Genomic DNA, 25,135 nt, shown 5'->3' with positions numbered 1-25,135 from the left:
TGTGCCATGCACTAGACCAGGACTATCTGTGAAAATTTCTAATACAAAATTCTACTGCATTAACTGATTTATTTCACCTACTTATTTCTCACAATAAGTTATTTATGAAAACCCTTCAGTAAATATTAAAATAAATTCTACTACAGTTATCACATAATTACATAGAGAAAATAACAGTGATATACAAGCACAAGAATCAATCACATCAACACAGTTGTTTTTGGACAATTGTCCCTAGAAAAACCCAATGTCGGAAAACCAGTGCAGCAAATGAGGATTTTATTAACCTTCGACAACAATCACTTTACAAGGAATGATTTCACAGAGAAACTGAGACGCTACTGAGAGAAAACACCTAAGACAAAGTTTCTCCTCTTCCTGGAGAAGTTCTGACACCTTGGAGACCCTTCACCCACCTCTGTGACTTTTGCGTCACTTTGTGTCAGCTTACGTGATGACTGCGTCTCCAATGGTGTTGTATGCCTGCTATTGCCTCTACGTTGTCCCTCAAATGCCCTACGTCACCTCCTCCTCAATCACTGACTGCTGCTGAAGCCCTCCTCTTCCTCCACCCTGCAACTCTCCCTCTGAAATCGAACTCCTCCTTGAGAATCGATTTCCCTCGGGGTACTGAGTATTTGCCCGATTTGTCTCCAAATGACTCTCAAGTCTTCCCTTATACTTTTCCGGTTGATGAATCAACTGCCGAGATTAAGTCTCTAATCAACAGCTAAGATTAAAATAGACTTGATCTCGTCTCTTAGAAGGGTCTCACCTATATCTTTATTAATACTCATTAATATTTTTATTTTCCTAAGTTTAGACTTAGGAACCCATTAAAAATATTAATTATTTTAATAACTCCTTATCCGGGTGGAATTTCTCCAAACGGTTTCTGGGTCTTGTAGATCTGATGTGTTCTAGCCCCTCCACAAAATTTCGGAGCTAGAGCACATCCGATGCTACCCAAAATCAACACTAACAGCCATAACTCTTAGTGAAGGCCATGAGGAAAGAATGGCATTTGGAGGATTGGGTAAGCATCTAAGACAAATACTCCTTAAGGATTTGGAATCCAAGATAGGAAGTAGTCAGGTGACCGATACTCTTTGAAGGTATGACAAGGCATCCAATAAGTAAGAGTAGTCGAAGAGGAAATTCCTTGAGGATGTGTAAATCCAATATAGGAATGGTCCTAGAAGAACATACCTTGTGAACATCTAGATGGGGTATGTGCCTTAAAAGGCAGTGTGGTGTCCCACGTAAAGCCTGCCAACATTGTGTTCTGATCTATTGAGAGATAAATCTTGTTAGTCAAGGCCTTGCTACGTTGACAATGCTGGTTGTATATTGATCATAATGTTGACGCTTAAGATGGCTTACCAATCTGACTCTTATTATGAGAATAATTCAATGGAAGTAATATCCTTGTACCTTTGATCAATTATAAATACCTCCTCAGTTAAGAGGGATTGTTGAAATGTAACTAGTGTCTGTCTTCATAAATTGTACTTGAGTCATGACTTGATTTTATTATTGAAGTACTTATCAAAGGAAAAGAAAAGAAAATTATTTTTAATGAAACGGGTTTCTTGCCCATCATGTTGTGGTCCTAGGTCAAAGCACCAATTGAGTGCTTTAGGGGTATTGTTGACAAGTCAAAAGGCCAAGGTCATGATGTTCTAGCCCTTGGAGGGCCCATGTGTCAAGAAAGAAAAGTGTTTTATGTAAAACGTCATGTCTTGAAGCCTCCAAGTGATGGGTCGGCCAGCTCTCCTCATGTCGGCCTAAGCAGGCCTAATTCGCTCTCATGAAAAGCCTATTTAAAGAGGAGCCTCACCTCATTTGTGATAGAACACACAAAAGAAATATCTCTGATCCCAGCGAAGAAGAGAGACATATGATCCAGCAAAGTCTGCGGAAGGAGGAGCGAATTCTGTAAGAGGACAGTGAAGGAGGAACATCTGTCTTTGCAGCTCACACGTGCAGATCTGTTAGAGGAACTAGGGTTTCCTCAATCATCATTTTGCAGAGAATTGGTTTGGGGTTCTGGCTGGCTCATCACTTGGGGTTTGGTCATGGGTCAAGGTCAAGGTCTTGGAAGTCTTCATTGAAATTCTATAAGAGATTTTTGTGAGTTTTCCTCTCTAGGAGGGGTTTTGGCCCTAGCTAGCAGCCTACATTTGGTGTTCTTGTGTTTGCATTGCGATCTTCTTATTGGCATTTGTCATGATGATGAACACAACTAAATAATGATGATAATATCCTAATATAGATCACAAGAAAAATGTCAAGGATTGAAGAGAAATCAAGTTAATAAATATACTAACTTTCTGCCCTAGATTTCTCAACATGACTTAGGGGATCGAGAATGGACAGTGGTGAAACTTTAAGCAAAGCTAGTCAATCAGCTCTTCATTCTAGAGAAGGAAATAATTAACACCATTATTGAAGATTGTTGGTAGATCACTGACAGAATTATCGTGTGAATTTTATTGTAAATTATTTGGACTGTATATTCTTTGCTTATCATCGAGGATGTATATTCCCATGTTTGGAGATCCATTATGTAAAATATATGGAAGCAGTGTTCTGCTGTTTTTCTTTGAGGATCATGCCATTGATCTATGTAATGCCAATGGCATCTAAAAAATGTATACCTTTTTCTTTTATGGACAAAGAATAAATGATTTTTTTTTCGCAGGAAAAAGGATAGATTGAATATGCCTAAATCCTTGCAAACATGGTATGAACCCAAGCACTACGCTCCACTTATAGTTGAGGTTCTTTTTAAAATTTCTCCTTTCTTTTACTCTTTTAATGAATGCAATATGGAATTATGTAGCAGTCATATCTAATACAACTCTTGCCTATATCTGTTTTGTATCCAAGTTATACTTAAGTTGTAACCAAGTCATATTTGCATTGGATATTGGCCCATGTAGATCGACAAGGGGTAGATGAAACCAATAACATATCCGATCTCCAGTTTCAACCCAAAATTTAAAATATCACTAAACATGTATACCAGGTTAAACATATGATAATTCTCAACTCTTCCATAATGATATTCTATTTCATGTAACAAAATCCATGACAAACATAGTTTATAATAGAATCTATGATGCATGAGAAAGGTACTTGGAGATACAAAAATGTTTGAACCATTTTTAGTGAACTTGACAAAATATACAGCATCACACTATCTACCTATCATACTCCTAGAATTACTAATATATTATGACAGTTTGTACCCCTTGGATTATTAAAAACATATTGCTCTAAACAAAATGATATGCCAATTCTACTAACCATCTATAGAGAATAAAATAGAAACTCTAAAACAGTATGCCTGTGAATACTAGCTAGTTTGCAATAAAATGCACTAAAAGTAGCTTTGCAATTAGATATGTTTCATTATTGATATTTGTAAGGTAGAATTAAAGAAATTAAATGACACCTACCAATTTAATATCTTCCTTTCTGTAGTCAATCACCCTATCAACTCCAAAGTCCTTTAGAAGGGCCGCCTTTTGTGTTCCTCCACATGTTGCAACCACCTTATTCCCTGCTATTTTTGCCAACTAAAAACAAAGAAAAATGTAAATCTCTCTCTCTCTCCCCCCTCTCTCTCTCCCTCTCTCTCTCACACACGCATAAAAAGAGTCATAAGATATTATGAGAACATTAGAGTAGCCAAAGGGAACATTGGGAAAGAAAAAGTATAATTGAATAGGGTAAATGTTTTGTCAACTATTGTTCATAAAGTAACTACAAGCCAAAGAAATGGGGTCGAACATTATTATGAAAATGGTGCTTAATTGCAGTTAATGACATTATCATTGTTGTACATTCACAAAGTTTTACCAACATATCTTTGTGCCTCAAATATTTTGTTTTAAGATGAATTAGAAAGGTTAAAACTTAAAAGGTATTAAAAAAATGTTTATACAATTGTACAAATTTACTCATATTTTAACAAAGTGAAAAGAGGGGATAAATCTAGTCAACCAAGACAAGCACCTGAATGAAATTCAAGAGATAGAGTATGGACAGACAGAATATGGATAACAACAAGTGTTGTATAACATGTGGCATCTGTACACAATACAGCTGGTAAGTTTCACACTTGGTCTCCATATTGGACGACCATGTTATGTCATAGTGCTTGTGAGGTGGTGCTACCTATCAGCATGCAATATATGGTCAGTGGTAGATCCCACGTAGTTTCGGGGTCGCGTTTGGAAATAATTATTCTTCATCATTAAAAAGATACAAACCAATATTAGCAAGATTAACAAGTACATGTATGCAAACAATTTATAAATATATTAAGCCTGATGGCACGACTCAGTGGTTAAGTGTTTTGAAATCCATGCAAGAGGTCTTTGGATCAAATTGCCAAGCTGATTGCCTTTGTTTCATGCTTCACTCAATGTCCTTGTTGGATCAATCAACATCACAAGATGTACACTAGGCACCATTTGAAAATGCAAGAGCGTGCTCGGAGTTTTACCTCGTGGTTTTCCTTGGAACTTTATGGTCGAAGATAAACTTATAAGTTCCCTTGAGGTTTGTTCCATCTTTCATCAATGATATAGATATAGAGAAATGATTTTGTCTTTTATCTCCATATGCTAACCTTATTTCCTCTTTGACCTGATCCATGGTCTCAAAAAAAACCCATGGCAGGTTTATCACCATCAACCATCCACAACACTCTCACAAGAGGTTCACTAAATACCAGTATCTCTTTTTCGTTTTTCCAAAAATTTCTTTCAAGCACTTGTTCCACCACCTATTTCCCTTCAATCCTTGTACTCCATTGAGATGCATTCCACTCATCACAAAAAAACATTTTCCTCAAGTTAGCTTTTGGTTGAAAAAGGGATTACAACAAAAGAAAGTTTGTTGCAAATCGTGTAATGGTTGAAGGAACAAGCTGTTTACCTCTAGTGTGTTTCGTCATAAGGTTCAAAACCCATGAGTTGTAGTAAATGTACCTGTTACCACACAATCTAGCAACCCCTAAGAAGGGAAACCCTATGGGACAAAGAGCTAGACCAAGTGATAACAATGGGACAATGACCCACTATCACCACAGTCAATGTCCCCTACTCTTTGAGGATTTCCACCGATGGGAGGAGTCCTGATGGAAAGGGAATCACTCGTGATAAGTAGTTCCATGGTTTGGTATCATGTGATTCCACAAAGCCCATTCAAGGAGAGGCACACTGCATTTTATTCACAATAAAAATGTTGTGTAAAATAAAATGCTAGAAACTGAGAAATATAGAGCACACACACAAAAATATGACAATGTTGTTTTTGGACAAATGTCCCTGGAAAAACCCAATGCAGGAAAACCAGTGCAACAAATGAGGCTTTTATTATTATGCAGTAGCAAAAAATTCTAAGTACAAATCTAGATGCCAAACTTGCTATCCTCCAGCAAAATACACTGACAAATATTTTTAGGATGAAATTCCTCCCTTCTACAACCAAACTCATCCCCTTTGGCCCTGCTCGCACTTCCTCCCGACAACTCGCACTAGCCAAAAGTGTCTACTTCTTGGCCTGGATAATTAGCACTGCCTACTACTAGATGAACCTTCCTGTCGCACTCTAGCCTCGGAACTTGGAAGTGACTCGCTCTGCCTTCTAGGTGATCTCCTGGCCTCCAGCAACTGAAACGATCACTTTCTGGCACTTCAAACTAGGGTTTCTGGCTACTCACACTGGTTGCTCGACCTCTCTGCAGAAATAATTCGGCCTCCCAACTACTATTGCTTTGTTGCTGAAAATTCTATTGGAAATAACTCTATTGCTCCCTTAGTCACTGCCACTCGATCACTAGCTTGAATTCTTCTCTAGCTGGACTCTGCTCTCTGAGAATCTCGATCTACATTGATTACTGAGCGTCTCTAGCTAAGTTGTCGGAAATGACATCCCTAACCCTCTAAAATGTCAATCACTGTTTCGGGTACAAACACGTGTACGGTCCATCTTGGAAACGGCCTAGATACGTATCACTCCCGTTTCTATTTTTTGGAAACATACAATTGCGAAGCGGAAACAGATCTGTCGTGTTTTAAGGTTTTTTAGATTCATTTCCGAAATGCTGGATCCGTATCACAATTTCCAGATCCATATCACGAAAATTGTGATACAGATCTGGAAATCGTGATACTTATCATGGATTTTTGAAAACAGATCTGATAATGGAAACGCATCAAGTTGGAAATGGGCAAAAAAAAATTGGTTGTCGAATTGAATTATTAATCGCTAGGGTCGGATTAAAGTTAAACGACTCGATCGAGTGAACACTCTAAACCTAACCTTTCGGGTCGCCTCATTCATTGGTTGATTCATTCGACTCTTAGGCCATTGTGACAGTGAAAGAGCCACTACGTGTTGGGAATCACGATTGGCGTTAAACAAAAACCCACAGGCATTAGTCAACAATCGCATCGCCAGAGATAAGGATCCACGAGAGGTGGTTAGTCCATGTCACGAAACACATGGGGAGCGTTGGTTTATCCAATGTCCAACAATCTCCCCCCAACGCGAGCCAGGGTGTATTGAACTCATGACCTATGCTTTGATACCACTTGTTGGGAATCACGATTGTCGTTAGACCAAAACCTGCAGGTATTAGTCAACGATCGCATTTCTAGAGATAGAAATCCACGAGAGGTGGTTAGTCCATGCATTAGGGAAATTTTGAGGTCTAAAATGGGCTTCCTAAGAAAAATGTACAACCAAAAAAAACTTTAAAAGAACCAATAGGATTCAAGATGATGATGTCAACCATGGGGGATGATTCACATTTTTTGAGTAAAAAAGTAAAAAGATTAAAAAATAATAAAATAATAAAACTATTTTTTTCAACTCGTATTTTCAACTTATCTCCCTAAGGTTTTACTCACACTTGAAGCAGGAGTACTCATTGGATGAAAAATTCAATTCCTCATCCAAGGAGTATCCATTCGCATACTTTTGATCGACCACGCTACACGAAAAATGAGAAATACATGGAAAAACGTGATTGCACCCATGTTGCATACTTTCGATGGACCCTGCTATACGAAAAATGAGAAATACATGGAAAAAGGTGATTGCGCCCATATTGCATACTTTCGATGGACTTTGCTACATGAAAAATGAGAAATACATGGAAAAATGTGATTGCAATCACATTTTTCATATATTTCTCATTTTTCGTGTAGCAGGGTCCATCGAAAGTATGCAACATGGGTACTCCTTGGATGAGGAATCAAATTTTGCATCCAACGAGTGTTGCCGCTTGAAATTTGAGTAAACCCATAGGGAGATAAGTTGAAAATACGAGTTGAAAAAATAGTTTTTTCTTTTTTCCCTCTAAAATTTGATGATGTAATGTAATCTTATTTTATTATTTCCACTATTATTTTATAATTTCCTTAGGAGGCCCATTTTAGACCTCAAAATTCCCCTAATGTCACAAAACACACAAGAAGTGTTGGTTTATCCAATGTCCAACACTATGTGCTTGTTGGAATCGTAAGACGATAAGAGCCGTCTGTTGGAGTCGTGGCAGCCGTCTGTTGGAGCTATAGTAGCTGTCTGTGTCTCTGTTGGAACCATCTGCCGAAGCCACCATGGTCAAACCCTGAGCCAGAGGCAAGCTGCCAAAGCTACAGTTAAGCCACAACTACAAGTGGTTCTAGTGTCCACTGTTCCAACTTCCACGCAAGCAGACGAGGTAAGAACCATAAGGTTTTCATCGTTCGATGCGATTACATCTCAAACTCTAGAGTGAATATGTTACAATTGACAACTAAGGCAAAACTTCATGTGGGTCATCTTATTCATGGCTGATAATATTTTTATTAGATTCCTCTCGTCGAGAGGTGTAGGATTGATATAAAGATCATCCGATTCTGATAAGTATACATGGAGATACGAATTTATTTTGATTACGGAATTATTATCAAGCCGACCTACAACTCATGTAGGCTCAGAAGCCCAACAGTTGCATCTATTCAAACACCAACATTGTGTATAAATATAGAAGGACTTTTCCTCATTTGGACTCACTCATCTCATCACATCTCTCTCTCTCTCTCTCTCTACTGTGCAGAAAAGAGTCTCTTCTCTACTGTGTAGAATAGGGTCTCTGCCTCACACATGTGAAGCCAAAAGCTGCTGAAATTGAAGCTGCAACTGCAGAAGTAAAGTTTGACTTCCGTGGACTAGAAGATCTCCTCATCTGAACTGCGTTGTAGAGTCATATGAACCTCCTCTGAAAGGCACAACTTTTGATGGTGGAATCAAGTCAATCCGACGGACGGTTTGCAAGATATCGACTGCCCTAGTTTGAAGGACACTGCTAAAACTGAAGTTGCAACTACAGAAGTGAAGTTTGACCTGCGTGGACCAGAAGATCTCCTCATCTGAACTGCGTTGTAGGTTCATCTGAACCTCCTCTGAAAGCCGCAACTTTTGGTGGTGGAATCAAGCTGATCCGACAGTCGGTTTGTGAGATATCGTCTGCCCTAGTTTGATGATGAAGCTGCTAACGCTGATGCTGCTGATCTAGGGTTTGCTACTGTTGATATAAATCAGATTTATTGTACTATTTCTCTCCGCTGAATTATTGAAGATAAAAGAACATTTGATCAAAGGGTTTCCCCACACATTGTGGGGTTTGTCCCTGGCTAGCCACCACATCTTGTGTCTCTTGTCTTGGCTTGTTTTCTGTCGATCGTTTGATGTTCTATCTACACTTTACTATATGTACATATGATTGTTAATCTGTGGAATATAATAAGGAAAAGAAGTAAATTGTCATAAGCATAGAACATACCATAACATAACATGGTATCAGAGCTGAGGTGAAGACAAAGCCCGAGCAAGAGCAAGAGCAATCACCGAAGAGAAGATTGGCAAGGCTATCCTAAAAGAACAATGGGGTCGTCAACACTCTTTCCTTCCGAAGACAAGCTCTGTGAGAAAGCTGACTATCACGGATGGAAGATGTCTATCGATCTAACCCTTGAGGATCAAGGAGTGTTGAATCATGTGAGAGGCAATATTGTTGAGCCTCCATCAAATGCACCTCCTGCTGCCAAGAACAAATGGAAGAACGGAGAAATTAAAGTGAAGAAGATCATCCGAGACTCTATCGACAAACGCTTCGTGGCCTACATCTCTGAACTGGACACCACCAAGGAAATCTGCGATAGACTGGGGAGTTTATTTAAAGTTAATGATGCAAATCAAGTTTTGTTTCTTAGAAATAAGCTGAGGGAAATCAAGAAGGGTAAAGATGAGAGTATGCAAGTATACTTCTTAAGAATCACCAAGATCAAGAACGATCTCCTATCTATTGGGGAGACTATTACTGATAGAGAAATGGCACTCACGACTCTTGGAAGATTACCATCCGAATGGTACGTGTTCAGGACTACTCTTCTGAACAATAATGTAATTCCTGGTTTCAAGGAATTAATGGCTAGATGCATTCAAGAAGAAACAAGGGTAGAAGAGCAAGAAATGCCCTTGCCTAAAGGTCCTCCTGCTGCTTTTTCTTCTCATGCTAAGAAAATAAATAATTCTGGGTCTAAATCGAAAAGAAAGGCTAGACCTAAGGGTGGAAGAAAAGGACGATGTTTCATTTGCAATAAAGCAAGTCACTATGCAAGGGAATGCCCTGATAGAAAGGACTCACCGTGATGATGATCAAAATCCCTCTCATGGTAATCGAAGAAATGGAAAATTCAATAGCAAAGGTAAAAGGAATGCTGGAAATCAAGGAAGAGGGCAACCATTCAAGAAGGCTAGAAATTCCAGGTATGAATCTAACATTGTTGACAATAAGCAGGTTGAATACTATCTACTAGCTGCTCTATCTACCTCCGCTCCTTTGGACTCAATGGGAATTTGGCTCATTGATAGTGGTGCCTCAAGACACTTCACTGGTTATAAAGAAGTACTCCATAATCTGGTAGAGAAAGAAACTAACCTGGAACCTGGTATCCATCTCGGCAATGGAAGACAAAGGCTACAAGGTAACTTTTAGCAATGGCAAGGTACGTATATGGAAAAATAATGTTAAAGATGCTTTCGCTCTTGGGTTTCGAGTTGATTCTTTATATCAGGTCGGTGGAAGTCCGCTAGATGTCATGTCTTGTGACACAACTCTTCAGTCCGAACTTTGGCATCGAAAGTTTGCCCACCTTCATTACAAAGCTCTACCCGATGTAAGACAGATGGTAACAGGGATGCCCGAATTCCAAGTAGAGAAAGAAGGTGTATGTCCGGGATGTGCCAAAGGAAAGCTCAAAAGGGGACCATTCCCCTCAAGTCAAAGCAAGACCTCTAATATATCACAACTAGTTCACTCAAACATATCTGGTATGATGCCTGTGAACTCCTTGGGACGATATTCATATTATCTTACTTTTACAGATGACTATTCTCAAAAGACCTGGATATACTTCTTGAAAAGGAAGGATGAAGTGTTCTCTTGGTTTCGACACTTCAAAGCTCTGATCGAGAATCAAACCGAAAAGAAGATCAAGATCTTAAGAACTGATAATGGGACTGAATATGAATCTAATGAGTTCCATGATTTTTGTAAAGAGGCTAGCATCAAGAGGGAGACTACTGCACCATATACTCCTGAATAGATGGTGTGGCGAAAAGGAAGAATCGCACAATTATGGAAGTTGTTCGGGCCATGCTACATGATCAAAGACTTCCGAAATTTCTATGGGCTGAAGCTGCAAACACCGTAGTATATGTACAAAATCGATGCCCTCATTAGGCATTGGGTTCCAAGACTCTTGAAGAAAAGTTCCCGGTAAGAAACTTGATGTTTCTCATTTTAGAATTTTTGGAAGCCCTGTATATTTTCATGTGCCAAAAGATAAAAGAAATAAATTGGGTGCATCTGGAAAGAAGGGAATTTTCGTGGGCCATGGTGAAAATACTAAAGGCTATAGAATCTATGTAGCCGGTCAAAGGGAAGCCGTGATTAGTCATGATGTCACCTTTGACGAAGATATGGCTCTCAGCAAGGTGGACAATCTTTCGACTTTGAGGAGCTCTCAAGAAGCCGACACCAGGGAACTGAAAGAAAAGGATGATGAATCAACGCCTGATGTAGAAGAACCCATGGATCCGATTGATCCTCCTCCACATGAGCCTTCCTCTTCTAGGAAGAGGCCTTCATGGCTTAGGGGGCTACTTGATGATGCTGAAGGACATGTTGCACCCCAAGGAACCTTTCGTGAAAGTAAGAAGCCTAACAGGTATCAGGGATACCTAACCATCATGAGCACGATCATACAAAATGAGCCTTCATCATTCTCAGATGTCGTCAAGCATCAAGTATGGAAGAATGCTATGACCGAAGAATATGAGTCTATTATGAAGAATGATATATGGGAAGTAGTTCCCAGACCCCAGTACAAGACAGTTGTTACTTCCAAATGGCTTTACAAGATAAAGCATGCAGCAGATGGAAGTACAGAAAAGTATAAGGCTCATTTTGTTGCTCGTGGTTTCTCCCAGAAGGAAGGTATAGACTATGATGAGATATTTGCACCTATTGCTAGATATACGACCATCCGCTCGATCATAGCCCTTGCCGCTTCACAAGGATGGAACCTACATCAGATGGATGTCAAGACCGCGTTCTTACACGGCTCGATCAAAGAAGAGGTCTACGTGGAGCAACCCAAAGGATTTGAGATTTATGATCGAAAATCTCATGTATGCAGGTTGAAGAAGGCTCTCTATGAGCTGAAGCAAGCACCCTGAGCATGGTATGAGAGGATCGACAGCTACTTGATGAAGTTGGGATTCACTAGGAGTGAAGCCGATCCTAACCTTTACTTTAAGGTTGAAGATGATAAACCTCTCATACTAGTATTGTATGTGGATGACCTCTTTCTAACAGGTGCAGACCCTCTCATTCTCAAATGTAAGAGGGAGTTGGCTTCTGAATTTGAAATGAAGGACCTAGGAATAATGCACTATTTCCTAGGACTTGAAGTATGGCAGAAGCCAGGGGAAACATTCCTATCTCAAGGAAAATATGTGGTGAAGATATTGGAAAGATTCAGTATGGTGGACTACAAGCCTGTAACTACCCCAATGGAGCTTGACTTCAAGAAGTTAAGCGGTAGTGCTGTTGGACCTATTTTACGAAATGCTACCGAGTATCGACAACTCGTCAGAGCATTAATGTTCTTAGTGAACTCCCGTCTAGATATATGCTTCGCAATCAACACGTTGAGTCAACATATGGTTGAACCCCACCACACACACTGGATTGGTGCCAAGAATCTGTTGAGATATCTTCGTGGCACTATCACTTATGGGTTAAGATACACTGCTGGAGATGTGAGACTATTTGGATACACAGATGCTGATTGGGCAGGCAATGTGGAGGACCGTAAGAGCACTTTCGGGTGTTGTTTCTCCTTGGGATCTGCTTCGATATCCTAGATGAGCAGGAAGCAGAAGTCGCTGGCCTTGAGCAGCCGAAGCAGAGTATATTGCTGCTAGCATGGCCTCCTGTGAGGCAGTTTGGTTGCGAAAGCTCTTCAGTGAGTTGTTTGGATTTACATTGGATACCACCGTGATCCTTTGTGACAACCAGAGTGGGATTCGTTTGTCAGAGAATCTCGTATTTCATGATCGCTCCAAGCATATCGATATCAAATACCACTATCTTCCAGATATGGTGCAGCGGGGAGCTATAAGGCTCCAACATATCAATACAAATGAACGAGTCGCCGACATTCTGACAAAACCCCTTGGGAAAGTAAAATTTCTGACTTTCCGAGAACAACTTGGAGTTGTTCAAAGACCCTCCGATGAGGGTCATGTATGATGCATTGAGCTCTGGGAGCTCCAGGGGGGTGCGGGGTACTTCTTGGAGCAGCATATGACCACAAGATAATTCACTATCCCCTGATGGTGAGCAGCATATGACCAAAAGATAATTCACTATCCCCTGATGGTATACATGTACACCCCGTGGCGACATTGTAGCAGGATTGATGTGTTCTCCTGTGAGGCCTGGATTGATGTGTTCTCCATGGCGATTGTAGCAGGATTGATGTGTTCTCCTGTGAGGCCTGGATTGATATGTTCTCCATGGCGGCCTGGATTGATGTGTTCTCCATGGCAATTATAGCAGGATTGAAGTGTTCTACTGTGAGGACAGGATTGATTAGTTCTCCTGTCGAGGCATCCTACCCATGCAGTCTGGGACTCATGGGAAGTACCTCTCATCTGATCAATGAGCAGAGAAATGAAGTTAGGGACCATAGTAGTACCGATGGACGCATCGTTGTATCTACCTACTCCCTACGCTAGGATGACCTCCATTGATCTGGGATCAATGATACTGGTCTGGGACCAGTGGTAGGAGTTATACCATACTATGACACTGACTTCGGGTCGGTTGACACTGGTCTGGGACCAGTGGTACATACTCTTAGACTGACTTCGTGTCAGTGCAATACTGGTCTGGGACCAGTAAGAGTGGTACATACTATGACGCTGACTTCGGGTCGGTTGAGACTAGTCTGGGACCAGTGGTACACTCTCTGAAACTGCGATACTGATCTGGGACCAGTGGTAGGAGTGGTACTTACTATGAAGCTGACTTCGGGTCGGTTGAGACTGGTCTGGGACCAGTGGTATGCACTCTGAGACTGACTTTAAGTCAGTGGAGGATGATACTAGTCTGGGACTAGTGGAGTTGTACTCACTATGACGCTGACTTCGGGTTGGTTGAGACTGGTCTGGGACCAGTGGTACATACTCTGAGACTGACTTTGAGTCAGTATGATACATCCTCGATCATTTCTTCTTCTTCATAATTCGGACAAAAGCAGAGCAGAACAGAACAAAGCAGAGCAGCGCTTAACAGAGCAGAGTCGTACATATCAGTACAGGGCAGAACAAGACAAATCAGAACAAGCAGAATAGAGCAGAGCAGGGCAAGGATCAGGCTGTACAGGGCAATGCATTTGATGTATGAATAGTAATGACCGATAGACAGATTGCAGATGAAGTTCTCCCTAGTTGAGAGGGAGTGTTAAAATTGGCAACTAGGGCAAAACTTCATGTGGGTCATCTTATTCATCGCTAATAATATTTTTATTAGATTCCTCTTGTCGACTCTCATCGAGAGGTGTGGGATTGATATAAAGATCATCCGATTCCGATAATTATTCATGGAGATATGAATTTATTTTGATTATGGAATTATTATCAAGCCAACCTACAACTGATGTAGGCTCAGAAGCCCAACAATCGCATCTATTCAAACACCAACGTTGCGTATAAATATAGAAGGACTTTTCCTCATTTGGACTCACTCATCTCATCACATCTCTCTCTCTCTACTACGCAGAAAAGAGTCTCTTCTCTACTGCACAGAAAAGGGTCTCTCCCTCACACATGTGAAGCCGGAAGCTGCTAACACTGAAGCTGCAACTGCATAAGTAAAGTTTGACCTGTGTAGACTAGAAGATCTCCTCATTTGAACTGCGTTGTAGGTTCATCTGAACCTCCTCTGAAAGCCACATCTTTTAGTGGTGGATTCAAGTCAATCCGACGGACGGTTTGCAAGATATTGACTGCCCTAGTTTGAAGGAAGTTGCTGAAACTGAAGCTGCAACTGTGGAAGTGAAGTTTGACCTGCGTGGACCAGAATATCTCCTCATCTGAACTGCGTTGTAGGTTCATCTGAACCTCCTCTGAAAGCTGCAACTTTTGGTGGTGGAATCAAGCCGATCCGATGGTCAGTTTGTGAGACATCGTCTACCCTAGCTTGATGATGAAGCCGCTAACGCTGATGCTGCTAATCTAGGGTTTGCTACTGTTGATATAAATCAGATTTATTATACTATCTCTCTGCTGAATTATTGAAGATAAAAGAACATTTGATCAAAGGGTTTCCCCACACATTGTGGGGTTTGTCCCTGGCTAGCTGCCACATCTTGTGTCTCTGGTCTTGGCTTGTTTTCTGTCGATCGTTTGATGTTCTATCTGCACTTTACTTTATGTACATGTGATTGCTAATCTGTGGAATATAATAAGGAAAAGAAGTAAACTGTTATAAGCATAGAACATACCATAACTTAACAGAATAGTTAGAAATGGGGAAATACTTTGCAATTGATTGCTTAATGTGATGCCACACTGGTAATGATTATGCCCACAGCTAAACCATCCTCAAACATTGAGCAACAACAAGAAGTTAGCCAATGCACCATCCAAAAGCCACAAATGCCATTTTAAAAGTTATACACCTTGCATGCCAAAACACGTGCCTAAATAAGGTCAGCAACAAAATTTGAATCTTCGTGCTCTGAACACTGAGACTAGTAATCAAGGTTGTGATCCTAAGAATCTCAGTTTTATTCACAACACTTGCAGGCATAATCCACATAGCTATTTGTGCACTAGCCATGATACATAAAATCTCATCACTAAATGAAACCCCAAAGTAATATTTTCATCCCACTCTAATGACCAATTTTCAGCCCTACCCCTTTGAAATTTAACCCTTTATGGGTGTGGGACAACACAGTTTATTATCTCATTTCAAAAACTTGGAGCTTCTGGGTGGACTCCCTTGTCCACATTAGAGGGCAAAAGCTCAAAGCAACTAAACTAGCTCTCAAGGACTGGGTCAAGAACTCATCATCCACAGTGAGGAACATTATAGACATAAAAGGAAAACTGGACCACATCCAAGTTAAAATGGTGGTGGAACAAGTCACTCAAAATGGCTTCTCATTGACCACCCACCCCACCTAGCCCTAATAAATGTGTTCTTGCACAAAACGCTGCCCCCAATTATCAAGATCATGTCACCCATACTTCACACCCCTCCTCAATTCACCATGCTAACATAGCTTCAACCACCAAGATTGCACCCTTAACTTGGATACTATAATGCTACACCTCCAAATTGGAGCAACTTATATACAATGCATGCACAACCATAGAATTAAGTTTTGAACCAAAATCAAAACCGACAACAAAGGAAGAATTATATGATGTTTTAATTGTGGAATGTGGTTACACATTATCACTAGTTGTCCATTTAAATATGTCGATCAGAATTTTTGTGTTTTGTATACAATGCACCAGCCACTAGAGGACCATTAAAATCCCACTGAAGAGAAAAGAGTGCTTCAAGGCTCCAACCTTCCACGGTTTTGTTTTCTTAAATGCTTATAGCCCTATAGGTAGTACTTGGTCAAGCGAACTTGTTTGTGTCATGTGATAGAGCATAAACTATATGTCTCTAATTCACTAAGTAGTCAGAAAGTATAAACAAATATTTATTATTTCACTAGAATATCACCAAACCTTTTTCAAAATTATTTGAGTTTGAATTTGTAATTGTCAAATTTATTTTACAGTTTCATTTACATCATCATCATGGCAACTTCAAGTGCAGCCATTCGTGAGGTATAGGAACATGAAATTGAATCTGTCTCTAAAGTTGATCCCATGAAAATTCGATGACCACAAATCCTACTGCAGCAACTGATAATATTTCTTCTATTTGTTAAATTAATCAAACAAATTACTTGCAGTTTCCTACGGCAAATATCGAAACATATACACTGCAGCCTTCACGAATACAATATTGCGGAAGAAATAAAAACACTAGAAGAATAGATGCACACACAATAGAAAACCATTATGTTTGAACCAATGTCCCGAAAAAACCCAACTTGGGAAAACCGGTGCAGCAACTGAGGGTTTTATTCTTATGCAGTAGTAAATCTGAGTACAAATCTATGGAAGCTCAATCTAGCTTTCCATGCAGAGAAAATGACTGAAAAAAGTCTAGTGAGAAAAATCTCACTTCCACCAGAGATCCGACACTAACCTTAGCTCAAGATGAGCTACTCCTTGTTGCCTTTGTGCTGCCTCTACATCACTCTACGCAGATCTGCATCACCCAGCTTGGACCAACGTCTCTCTCACTCTGCTAATCAGTTGCTACTCTGGAAAATCGATCTTCCTGGCCTCCAGGCTCCCACTCGAACTCCTGCCACTGAATCTCGACTTCTCCTCAGCAAAATATGGATCTCCCTCTGAAGCTCTGCGCTGCCTCTCTGCACTGCGTCAGCCTCTCTGTGGAGTACATTGTCTCTCTGCTATGCACTCATCGGACTGGAAAAACTTCCTTTCAGCCTTACTATCCCTGCCCCTCTCTCACTGCTTCGAAACTACTAAATCACCTCTGGCAACACACAATTGCTACTTTGGAGTTCGATTTCCCAGCAATATCGAATTCTTGGTGGCTCCAAGTGTGTTCTCCAACCCCCATCGAATTTCTTCTTATAATCTCTCGTTGAGGCTTCAACGACCAAGATTAAAACATAATCGATGGCTAAGATTAACTAGAACTCGATCCATGTCTTCTTCTAGAAGATTTGCGATGACTTAATTAACTCCCTTTAATTAATCAATTTTCCTAAGTTTAGACATAGGGAACCATTTTAAAAAGTTAATTATTTTAATTAAACCATCTCTAGTTGGAATTTCCAAAGATCAACCTCCTGATCTCTTCTTGTCAAAGAGCTGCCCACATCTCCTCCCAACTGGGGAGAGTCGCTCTGCCCAAGATACTTTGGACAAAAGTCTCCCAGTCCTCAGTGACTGCATTTAGTGCAGTCCTAACCATGAACTCAACATCTGGTGTACACCCCACAGAAGTCAACTCGTCGTGAATCCCTTGTAACCTGACAAGGAACGGATCGATCTCCTCTCCCTTCTGCATCTGGTACTGTCTCAACTGATTTTCTAATAGCATCTTCCGTTGGAAGGAAAGCCCGATAGAAGGTAGTTAATGTCTCCCACATCTACCTTGTTGTTTCCTTCTCAGCAATATGTGGTACTACATGATCTTTGACCCGTCTAGGATCATGCACTTGGCCTTCACCTGGGCCTCCTCGTACTCTTTTAACGGATCAATGTCAAATGGAACAACAACTACTTTCAAGGAATAGTCCTTGATGCGATGTTTGTCTAGGATTGGCAGGATATTGGCCTTCCAGATGACAAAAATGGATGCTTCATCCAATTTGTCCTGATCCTTCAACCCATTCATTTCCATCTCTGCTCAAAAAAATAGGACTGGTTCTCTTCTCCCTCTCTTGCTCTCAATCTAGCAAGACTTGGATCTAGATTTCTTTGGCACAAGAAACCCTCTAAGGAAAAAGCTCCTCTAGACTCCTTCTGAGACCTGATTTCCTTCATGGAAATCCTCCAGCCAAATGTCGAATCACTCATTTCCAATTCTCATTTGCTGCAGCAACCTGGATCTAGATTTCTTTAGCTAGAAATTTGTCAAGGAAGTGACTCCCTCTACCTCAACTCTTGTCTCCACAGACATTGTTCTGCACCAACAGAAACAACGTCCCACCAGCTCCTCAAATCGAATCTGCTCTGCTCCTCCATCCCCGACAACTGGCTGATTCGAACCTTTCAGGCTTTGCACTAGCCCATAGAGTTAACGCAGTCACTGCATGGGCTCCTCTCTAGCTCTACATCACCCTCTGTAGGTTCGAAATGCTGACATAGGCACTGTGTGAGCCTCTACGTCACTCCTGCAACTGCTCTTCTACCTCTGAAACAATGTTGTCACTCGGGACAATTGCTTCTCTGCAACAAATTCTCTGGATCTCTCGGCCGATGTCTTCAATCTCCTATGATCTACAATGCTCTCATACCATGTGAGAATTTCTAAATCTACACATCAAAAATCGTACTGCAATCACTGGTTTATCATCTCTTACTTGTTGTTTACATTCAACAAGTTATTTAATTGTTTAAACAGCGTTGAAAACACTATTGCAGACTACACATACATATAGATCATGAATTGAAATGAAATGAGACAATGACACAAGAGACACCGTTATTTTTGGACAAACATCCCCAAAAAACCCTATGTGGGAAAATCGGTGCAACATATAGAGGGTTTGTATTATTAAGAAGATTTTTGAATACAACTAGGGTGTCAACTCTAGCTCACCCAATAGAGAATAAACTTGGCAGAAGTACCTCTATCCGGAGACAAATATTTTGGCAAATCCAGCAACTGGATGATCAAACCCCACAGATGACAATATTGTTCCCAGTGTTGGGCAGCAATGGCTGCTCCAAGCTCTGCGCTGGAACTGCGTCACCCTCCTAGTGAGCCTTCCTTGCTCAGAAATCAATATGTTGAACTGTTGCTCTCTCTGCCTTATAGAAGTTCGAACGCTGCCTCTAAGTGACTATGTCATCCCTCTGGCTTCTGCGTTACCCTCTCTAGAGTTGCATTGTCTCTCCTTGTGCAACTCTGCCTCTCTGCTATGTATTCTCGACCTTGTACTGAAGTCCCTCTGCCGAACTGCCCCTCTCACTGCAACTCAGATCACTAGCTCTATTTTCTCAGCAAACCTCGCCCTAGAAAAATTGAACTCTTTGATCTCTCGGTGTGTCTCCAACTAACCCTCAAGCCTCCTCTTATACTTTTCCTGTTGATGAATCAACAACCGAGATTAAGTCCCTAATCAAAGACTAAGATTAAAACAGACTTGATCCTCGTCACTTAGAAGTTTCTCACCCATATTATTATTAATACCCATTAATATTTTTATTTTCCTAAGTTTAGATTTAGGAACCCATTAAAAATGTTAATTATTTTAATAACTCCTCATCCGGGTGGAATTTCTCCAAACGATTTCTGGGTTTTGGAGACCTCATGTGTTTTAGCCCCTTCACAAAATTTCAGAGCTAGAGCACATCTGCTGCTACCCAAAATCAACAGAATCTTTGTCCTTATGTAATTTACAATGATGAGAGTTAACAACAGACAACACAGGTTCGGATCTTCGGAGAGCAATCACAGAAGAAAAACTCGCATAAAATCTCAAGGATTGGGCAGTGTCCAAGGAGGAATGCATAGAACACGCATTTCCTTATGGATCATTACCTTGACTACGAGGGCCCACAATTGTCAGTAGCAGGAGGATTAGTGTTAGAAGGCGCAACCAAATCTTGAGAGATAGTTGCAGATACTAGTTGCAGTCAGTTATTAAAGGGGTGCAGATAGTGACTCAGTAGACAATGCAGATACTAGTTGCAACCAGAGAATCATGAGACAGTTGCAGAGCCAGTATGGGGACACAGTGAATCCGTAGACTATTTCTCAGTTGCAGTGGTTGTAGAAACAACAACAGCATGAGATTAGATGCAATGCAGGCACTATTGGCAGCAATGCAGGATGGCATAGTGTAGCGTCAACAACATCGCAGATGCAGGGCAATTCAGCTACAGGCCTAGCAGAAGAATCAGAGTATGCGCAGTGGCTTGGTGGACAGTGACAGGTTGTTACAAGGGTCAGACATCAGCAACGTGAGGGAAGATGTTATGGGAGAGAACACCTTCCTCACTAAGAGGGAGTGTTAGTTTTTGTAGCATCAGACAGGTGTTCTAGTCTTAGTTTGTGTCTAAGAGACTAAGGAACACGAGATCTTCAAAACCCAAAAAATATTTCAGGGGATAAACTTGCAAACATTTTAATTAAATTAGTTAGCCATCATTTAAATTTTTCCAAAGTCTAACTTAGGAAAGCTGGTTAATTAATAGTAATTAATTAAGGAAAGTTGAGAAAGGTCTAGAAACTCACATGGATCGAGTTTGAGATGATTTTAGCCGTTGATAACGATTTATTCATGGTCGTTGATACTCCAACGAGAGATTATAAGAGTAGGTCAATGGGGTTGGAGATAAAAACATCGCGAAACAATTGTGAGACATAGGAAGGGTGAGTTCCTTCTCAAATCGAGCTATCCAATTGCATAGTTCGAGCCAATAAGAAAGCAGAAGCAAGAGGGAGCAGCAACAGTGATTTCCAATGGATTTCCAGTGCTAGGGAGTCAACAACTAGAGGGTCGCATTATTTCCCCAATGAGGCTGCATAGAGGCAGCGAACAAGCTTCAGAGGGCAGGTCGATTCAGCTGAAGTGGAGGTCGATTCAGGTGCTAGTCGCTAGGAAAAGTTCCAAGAGGCGAAGCGAGTCATCTCCAGAGGCAAAGTTAGGCAAAATGACAAATTTTCGGCAGCTCCACAAGCAGTGTGAGTAGGACCTGCATAGAAGCTGACACATGGGCAATTCAAGTGGCCCAGACAGAGCTAGATTTGGAGCGAGATTAGTTGTAGGGTGAGACAAATTGTCTCACAAATATTTTGGCCAAATTATTTTGCCAGAGGATTGCCAGTTTGGGCATCCAAATTATTGTATTCTAATTTTGCTACTACATAATAACAAAAATAAACCCTCATATGCTACACCAGTTTTCCCTTCGGGATTTTTCCGAGGACGTTAGTCCAAAAATATTGGTGTCATTTTTATAGTGTGTGTGTGCATCTATTTTCTCAGTTCCAATTTATTTTTCGCAGTGTAATTTCATTGAGAAGAATTGTAGTGTGATTTATTCGTTATTTGCCGTAACAAATACACTGCATAATTAATTAGTTAGAAGAATAAATTTCCAGTTGCTCCAATTTCAAGGAAATTCAACAGACCACTTAAGTGTCAACCACACAAAGTGTCAAATATTTCATGCGAGGGTACATTTCAGAGCATTCCATCATGGTCAGAAAGTCAAAATTTTCAGAATTTCATCACCATCGTGTAGCTTTTGGTCATCATGTTGTAATCGATATTCTACAACCCTGTGGGGATGATGTAAAAATGATTCTAGTATGATGAATATAAAGCCATGTAACACATCTAGGTAGCTTAATATTTTTGCTAGAGTTTTCACTCTAGGGTCTTATTTTTCCTTAGTTAATTATTTGTGTTTCTCAACACTAAATAATTGGTTTTCTCCCACTTATACCCCAAAGCTAGAGTGAGGTTTGACAGTAAAATCTTAGGTGAGTCCTAGTTTATTGAGTCGATGTAAATTACCATATTAGATCATGTCTAAAGTTTCGCAAAATTTGTTTATGTCTAGAGGTCAGTTTTTTGAATTGTCAAAATTCCTCTTCTGAACGGGATTTTTAAGTAATATTTGACGTAAAATGTAAAAAGTGATGTCTATAGAATTTGTAGGGGGTATGAGTACTCAAAATTACACCTCAATACCTCAAATTTCTATCTAGATGCACTTTGAGGGTAGAAAATATGTCTATACCCCTCTAGAGCCATATTTTCTAATTTCTAGCAAAAAACACAGAGAATTAACCAGAAACTATCCAAAAAATATAATGAGAGAAAATAGAAATTTTCTCCAAGTGGAAAAATAATTAAAAATGGATGTGGACTATACCAAGAAGGGGATCAAATTTAAATTGAAGGAATATCCACAAATCAAGCAAGGAAATGTCCCACAAAAAATTTGTTGGCCCAAAAAAGGAATTATTCTCCCAGAAAAATTGATTTTATTTTTCAAGGAGAAAATTTGTGAAAAATATTTTAGTGGTCTAAACCACTCTAGAATCAACTCTTGGTCAAATCCAACTCCTTTTTCAAGGCAAACGACTTCCCTCCAAGGCCTGCGTTGGGGTTTTTCAAGTGGATCGATTTCTCTCAAGGTCAAAGTTGAGCAACAAGATGGACCTATTTGTTTTTCCTTGGATCTATTTGTTTTTCCACTTGGAGGGCTCTCATTCTCTCATTTCTTCTATATAAGGAAGCTCATGCTCCTCATTGTATCATCATAGATCAAGATCCTGGCTACTGAAGCTCTGCTACAATTTTGTACTAGAAATATTTTATGAATAATAATGAAGTCTTTAGGGTTTAATTCATGGTGGTGTTCCTCTTTTATCTTCTATGGTAAAAAAAATTGGATTTGTTCTTAATGGTCTACTGGTTTTAAACCAAATTATTGTTATTTCACTAGCCCATTTGTGGATTTACTATTTGCACAAGTATCTTGCATAAGTATTTGAGTTTAGAGAAGCATTTTGAATTAATCAATCTAGCAGGTATCCCTAGATCTTTTGTTTCATTGTGTTATTTAACTCCTCATGATCTAACAATTTTATCTTAAGTGTGTAGAGATCATTCTATTATTCAAATCTTAGGTGCTAGGGGATGTTTCTGGTTGAACCAACCAACTCCCAAGACTGTAATACTCCAAATGGAAAAAAATTGTAGATAACAGAAGTAATGAACTAGCTACAACTACTAAATTCATAAATGCACAACCATACACATTTGAACATGAAAATATGGACAAAAACACTGAGTCATTGTATTGATTCTAATAAATATGAGTATAATAAATGAGATCAAAGTAACCTGGGCTTGCTACAGCAAGCTCGGAAAAACCCAAGTTGGAATTGTGATGCCCAAGTGCTGGAATGACTCCACCAAAAACCTCTGCACTAACCTAGAAAATTATTGCCACCAATGTTGTACGTGAACTGAGATTCCAACCCTCAAATCTACTCCAAAAATTTTGCAAAATTAAATGTAAACTCTCTACAATAACTCCAACAAAACTCAGAAATATGTCACGGACCCCAATGGTGGAAATGTTCCTGGCGTAAACTATGCCCTCGTCGAACAATTTTTGTTGTTGGCCGCTGAATGGAACTAGGAATTCTGCCCTCAGTAGTGCTCAGAAAATGCTATAAAATTAATCCAATCCTCCTCTCACCAAACCCACAAAAATCCAGAAAGGGTTTGGGTTGAATCCAACATGCCCTGGTGACCCCCAAAAAGTCCGTTTGGCTCCAACTAGCTGGAAAAACGCCCTATAGAAAGAATCCTACTATAGGAAGCCAAATCAATTCCTGGAATGTCTCCTCCAACCCCTGCAACCACTCCTCCAAATATCTTTCTCTCTCCTTGCCCAACTCCCACGAAATTTCCCTGCTCTCTATGGCTGCATAGTAGATATCCATTGATTTCTGCAAAGGCCCAAATTTTAGACAATTCAGCTCTCCAAAATACAACTCTCAGCCCTACAAAATACCAAGAGGGAACTTGCCCTTCCAATGGATAAATTCCTGCAAAATCTTCAGCCCAATCTCCACTCCTTGCTAGTTCCTCTCAAACCACAAATTCCCTTTCTGTGCCTTAAGAAAAACACGCCCTAGCTGATGAATGATCTGCAAATTAGCTTGTCAAACACCCAGAACAAACTCCCCCGTACTCTCGTAGAATGACACTCAAAGTTCACCGAAGGTAGAGGTGGAATTCCTGCTTGGGAATCCCTTGTGCTAAACAACATTGGTTGTCTCGGCTAAACAGCGCAAGAGAACTTATGTTCATAAGTAAATTTGACAAAAAATACAAATGAAGGCCTCTTCTCCTTATTTATAATAGTTGGCCTCCTTTTCTCCCTTAGTGGCCCCTGTTACCGCTCAAACTAGCAGGGGTCCTAAAGGGCAACTACTAGGTCAAGGCCAATAATGGAGTGATAGCCCATTGTCACCTCAGCTAAGGCTCCTTGCTCCTTACAGACTTTCACCAATGGGAGGAGTCCCAGTATATGAGGAATAACGAGAATATATGGTCAGTGATAATGTAATGAAGTGATTCCTAGGCCTATTCACAAGAGAAACTCAACTAAATGAGTTTCTTGCTTTAGAAGCAAGGTGATGGGCACTCTAGGAAGGACTAAGAGGGCCTATGAGGATAGGGTGTGAGAGTATGCCTTGTCAAGGTAGCCCCTAGTCTCAAAAGGCCTTATGGATGCTTGAATTCTAAGGCCTTATGGAGTTGATCAACCAAGGATGTACTTGACCTAGTTGGGCAAAGGAAGGAGATCAAAGAAAGAATCTTTTTTTGATGATCTAATTCTATGATCCCATTAAGGTTACTAGCCAATGGGAAACCAAGGGAAAGAATTGATCTTCGAGCTAGGGCTTGAGTTATCTCAATATCCCATTGTCGGAATCTCGTGAAATTTGGAGGGCTTCTTGAAGACATACCAAAGTAGTTGTGGGAAAGAGATAGAATTATTTTTATGGCTAAACAATGAGAAAAGTGATGCCCTAGGCGACCTATGGAGGCTAGACCTAGAAAAAGAGGGGAAGGTGAGAGGAATTATCTTTGAAAATGATCACCTATGGAAGGATTAGTGCCTT

At 40.2% G+C, this 25,135-nt stretch overlaps 1 protein-coding gene across 1 annotated transcript in view; it reads right to left on the bottom strand.

Moving 5' to 3' along the window:
* The window catches only part of LOC149222822 (uncharacterized), a 496,388-nt gene that overhangs the window by 192,927 nt on the left and 278,326 nt on the right, over positions 1-25,135 (bottom strand). Inside the window, exon 16 of the mRNA XM_089387688.1 lies at positions 3,465-3,584. Coding sequence (XP_089243814.1) covers positions 3,465-3,584 — 120 coding nt within the window. The remainder of the gene's footprint in view (positions 1-3,464; positions 3,585-25,135) is intronic.

This window comes from Pinus tabuliformis, chromosome Q, assembly GCF_031772625.1.
Source record: "Pinus tabuliformis cultivar Carrire ecotype Pingquan chromosome Q, CPIR1, whole genome shotgun sequence".
In the NCBI taxonomy this organism is placed as follows: Eukaryota; Viridiplantae; Streptophyta; class Pinopsida; order Pinales; family Pinaceae; genus Pinus; species Pinus tabuliformis.
Note: the sequence above shows the minus strand (reverse complement) of the source record. Positions and strands in the feature narration are given on the sequence as shown.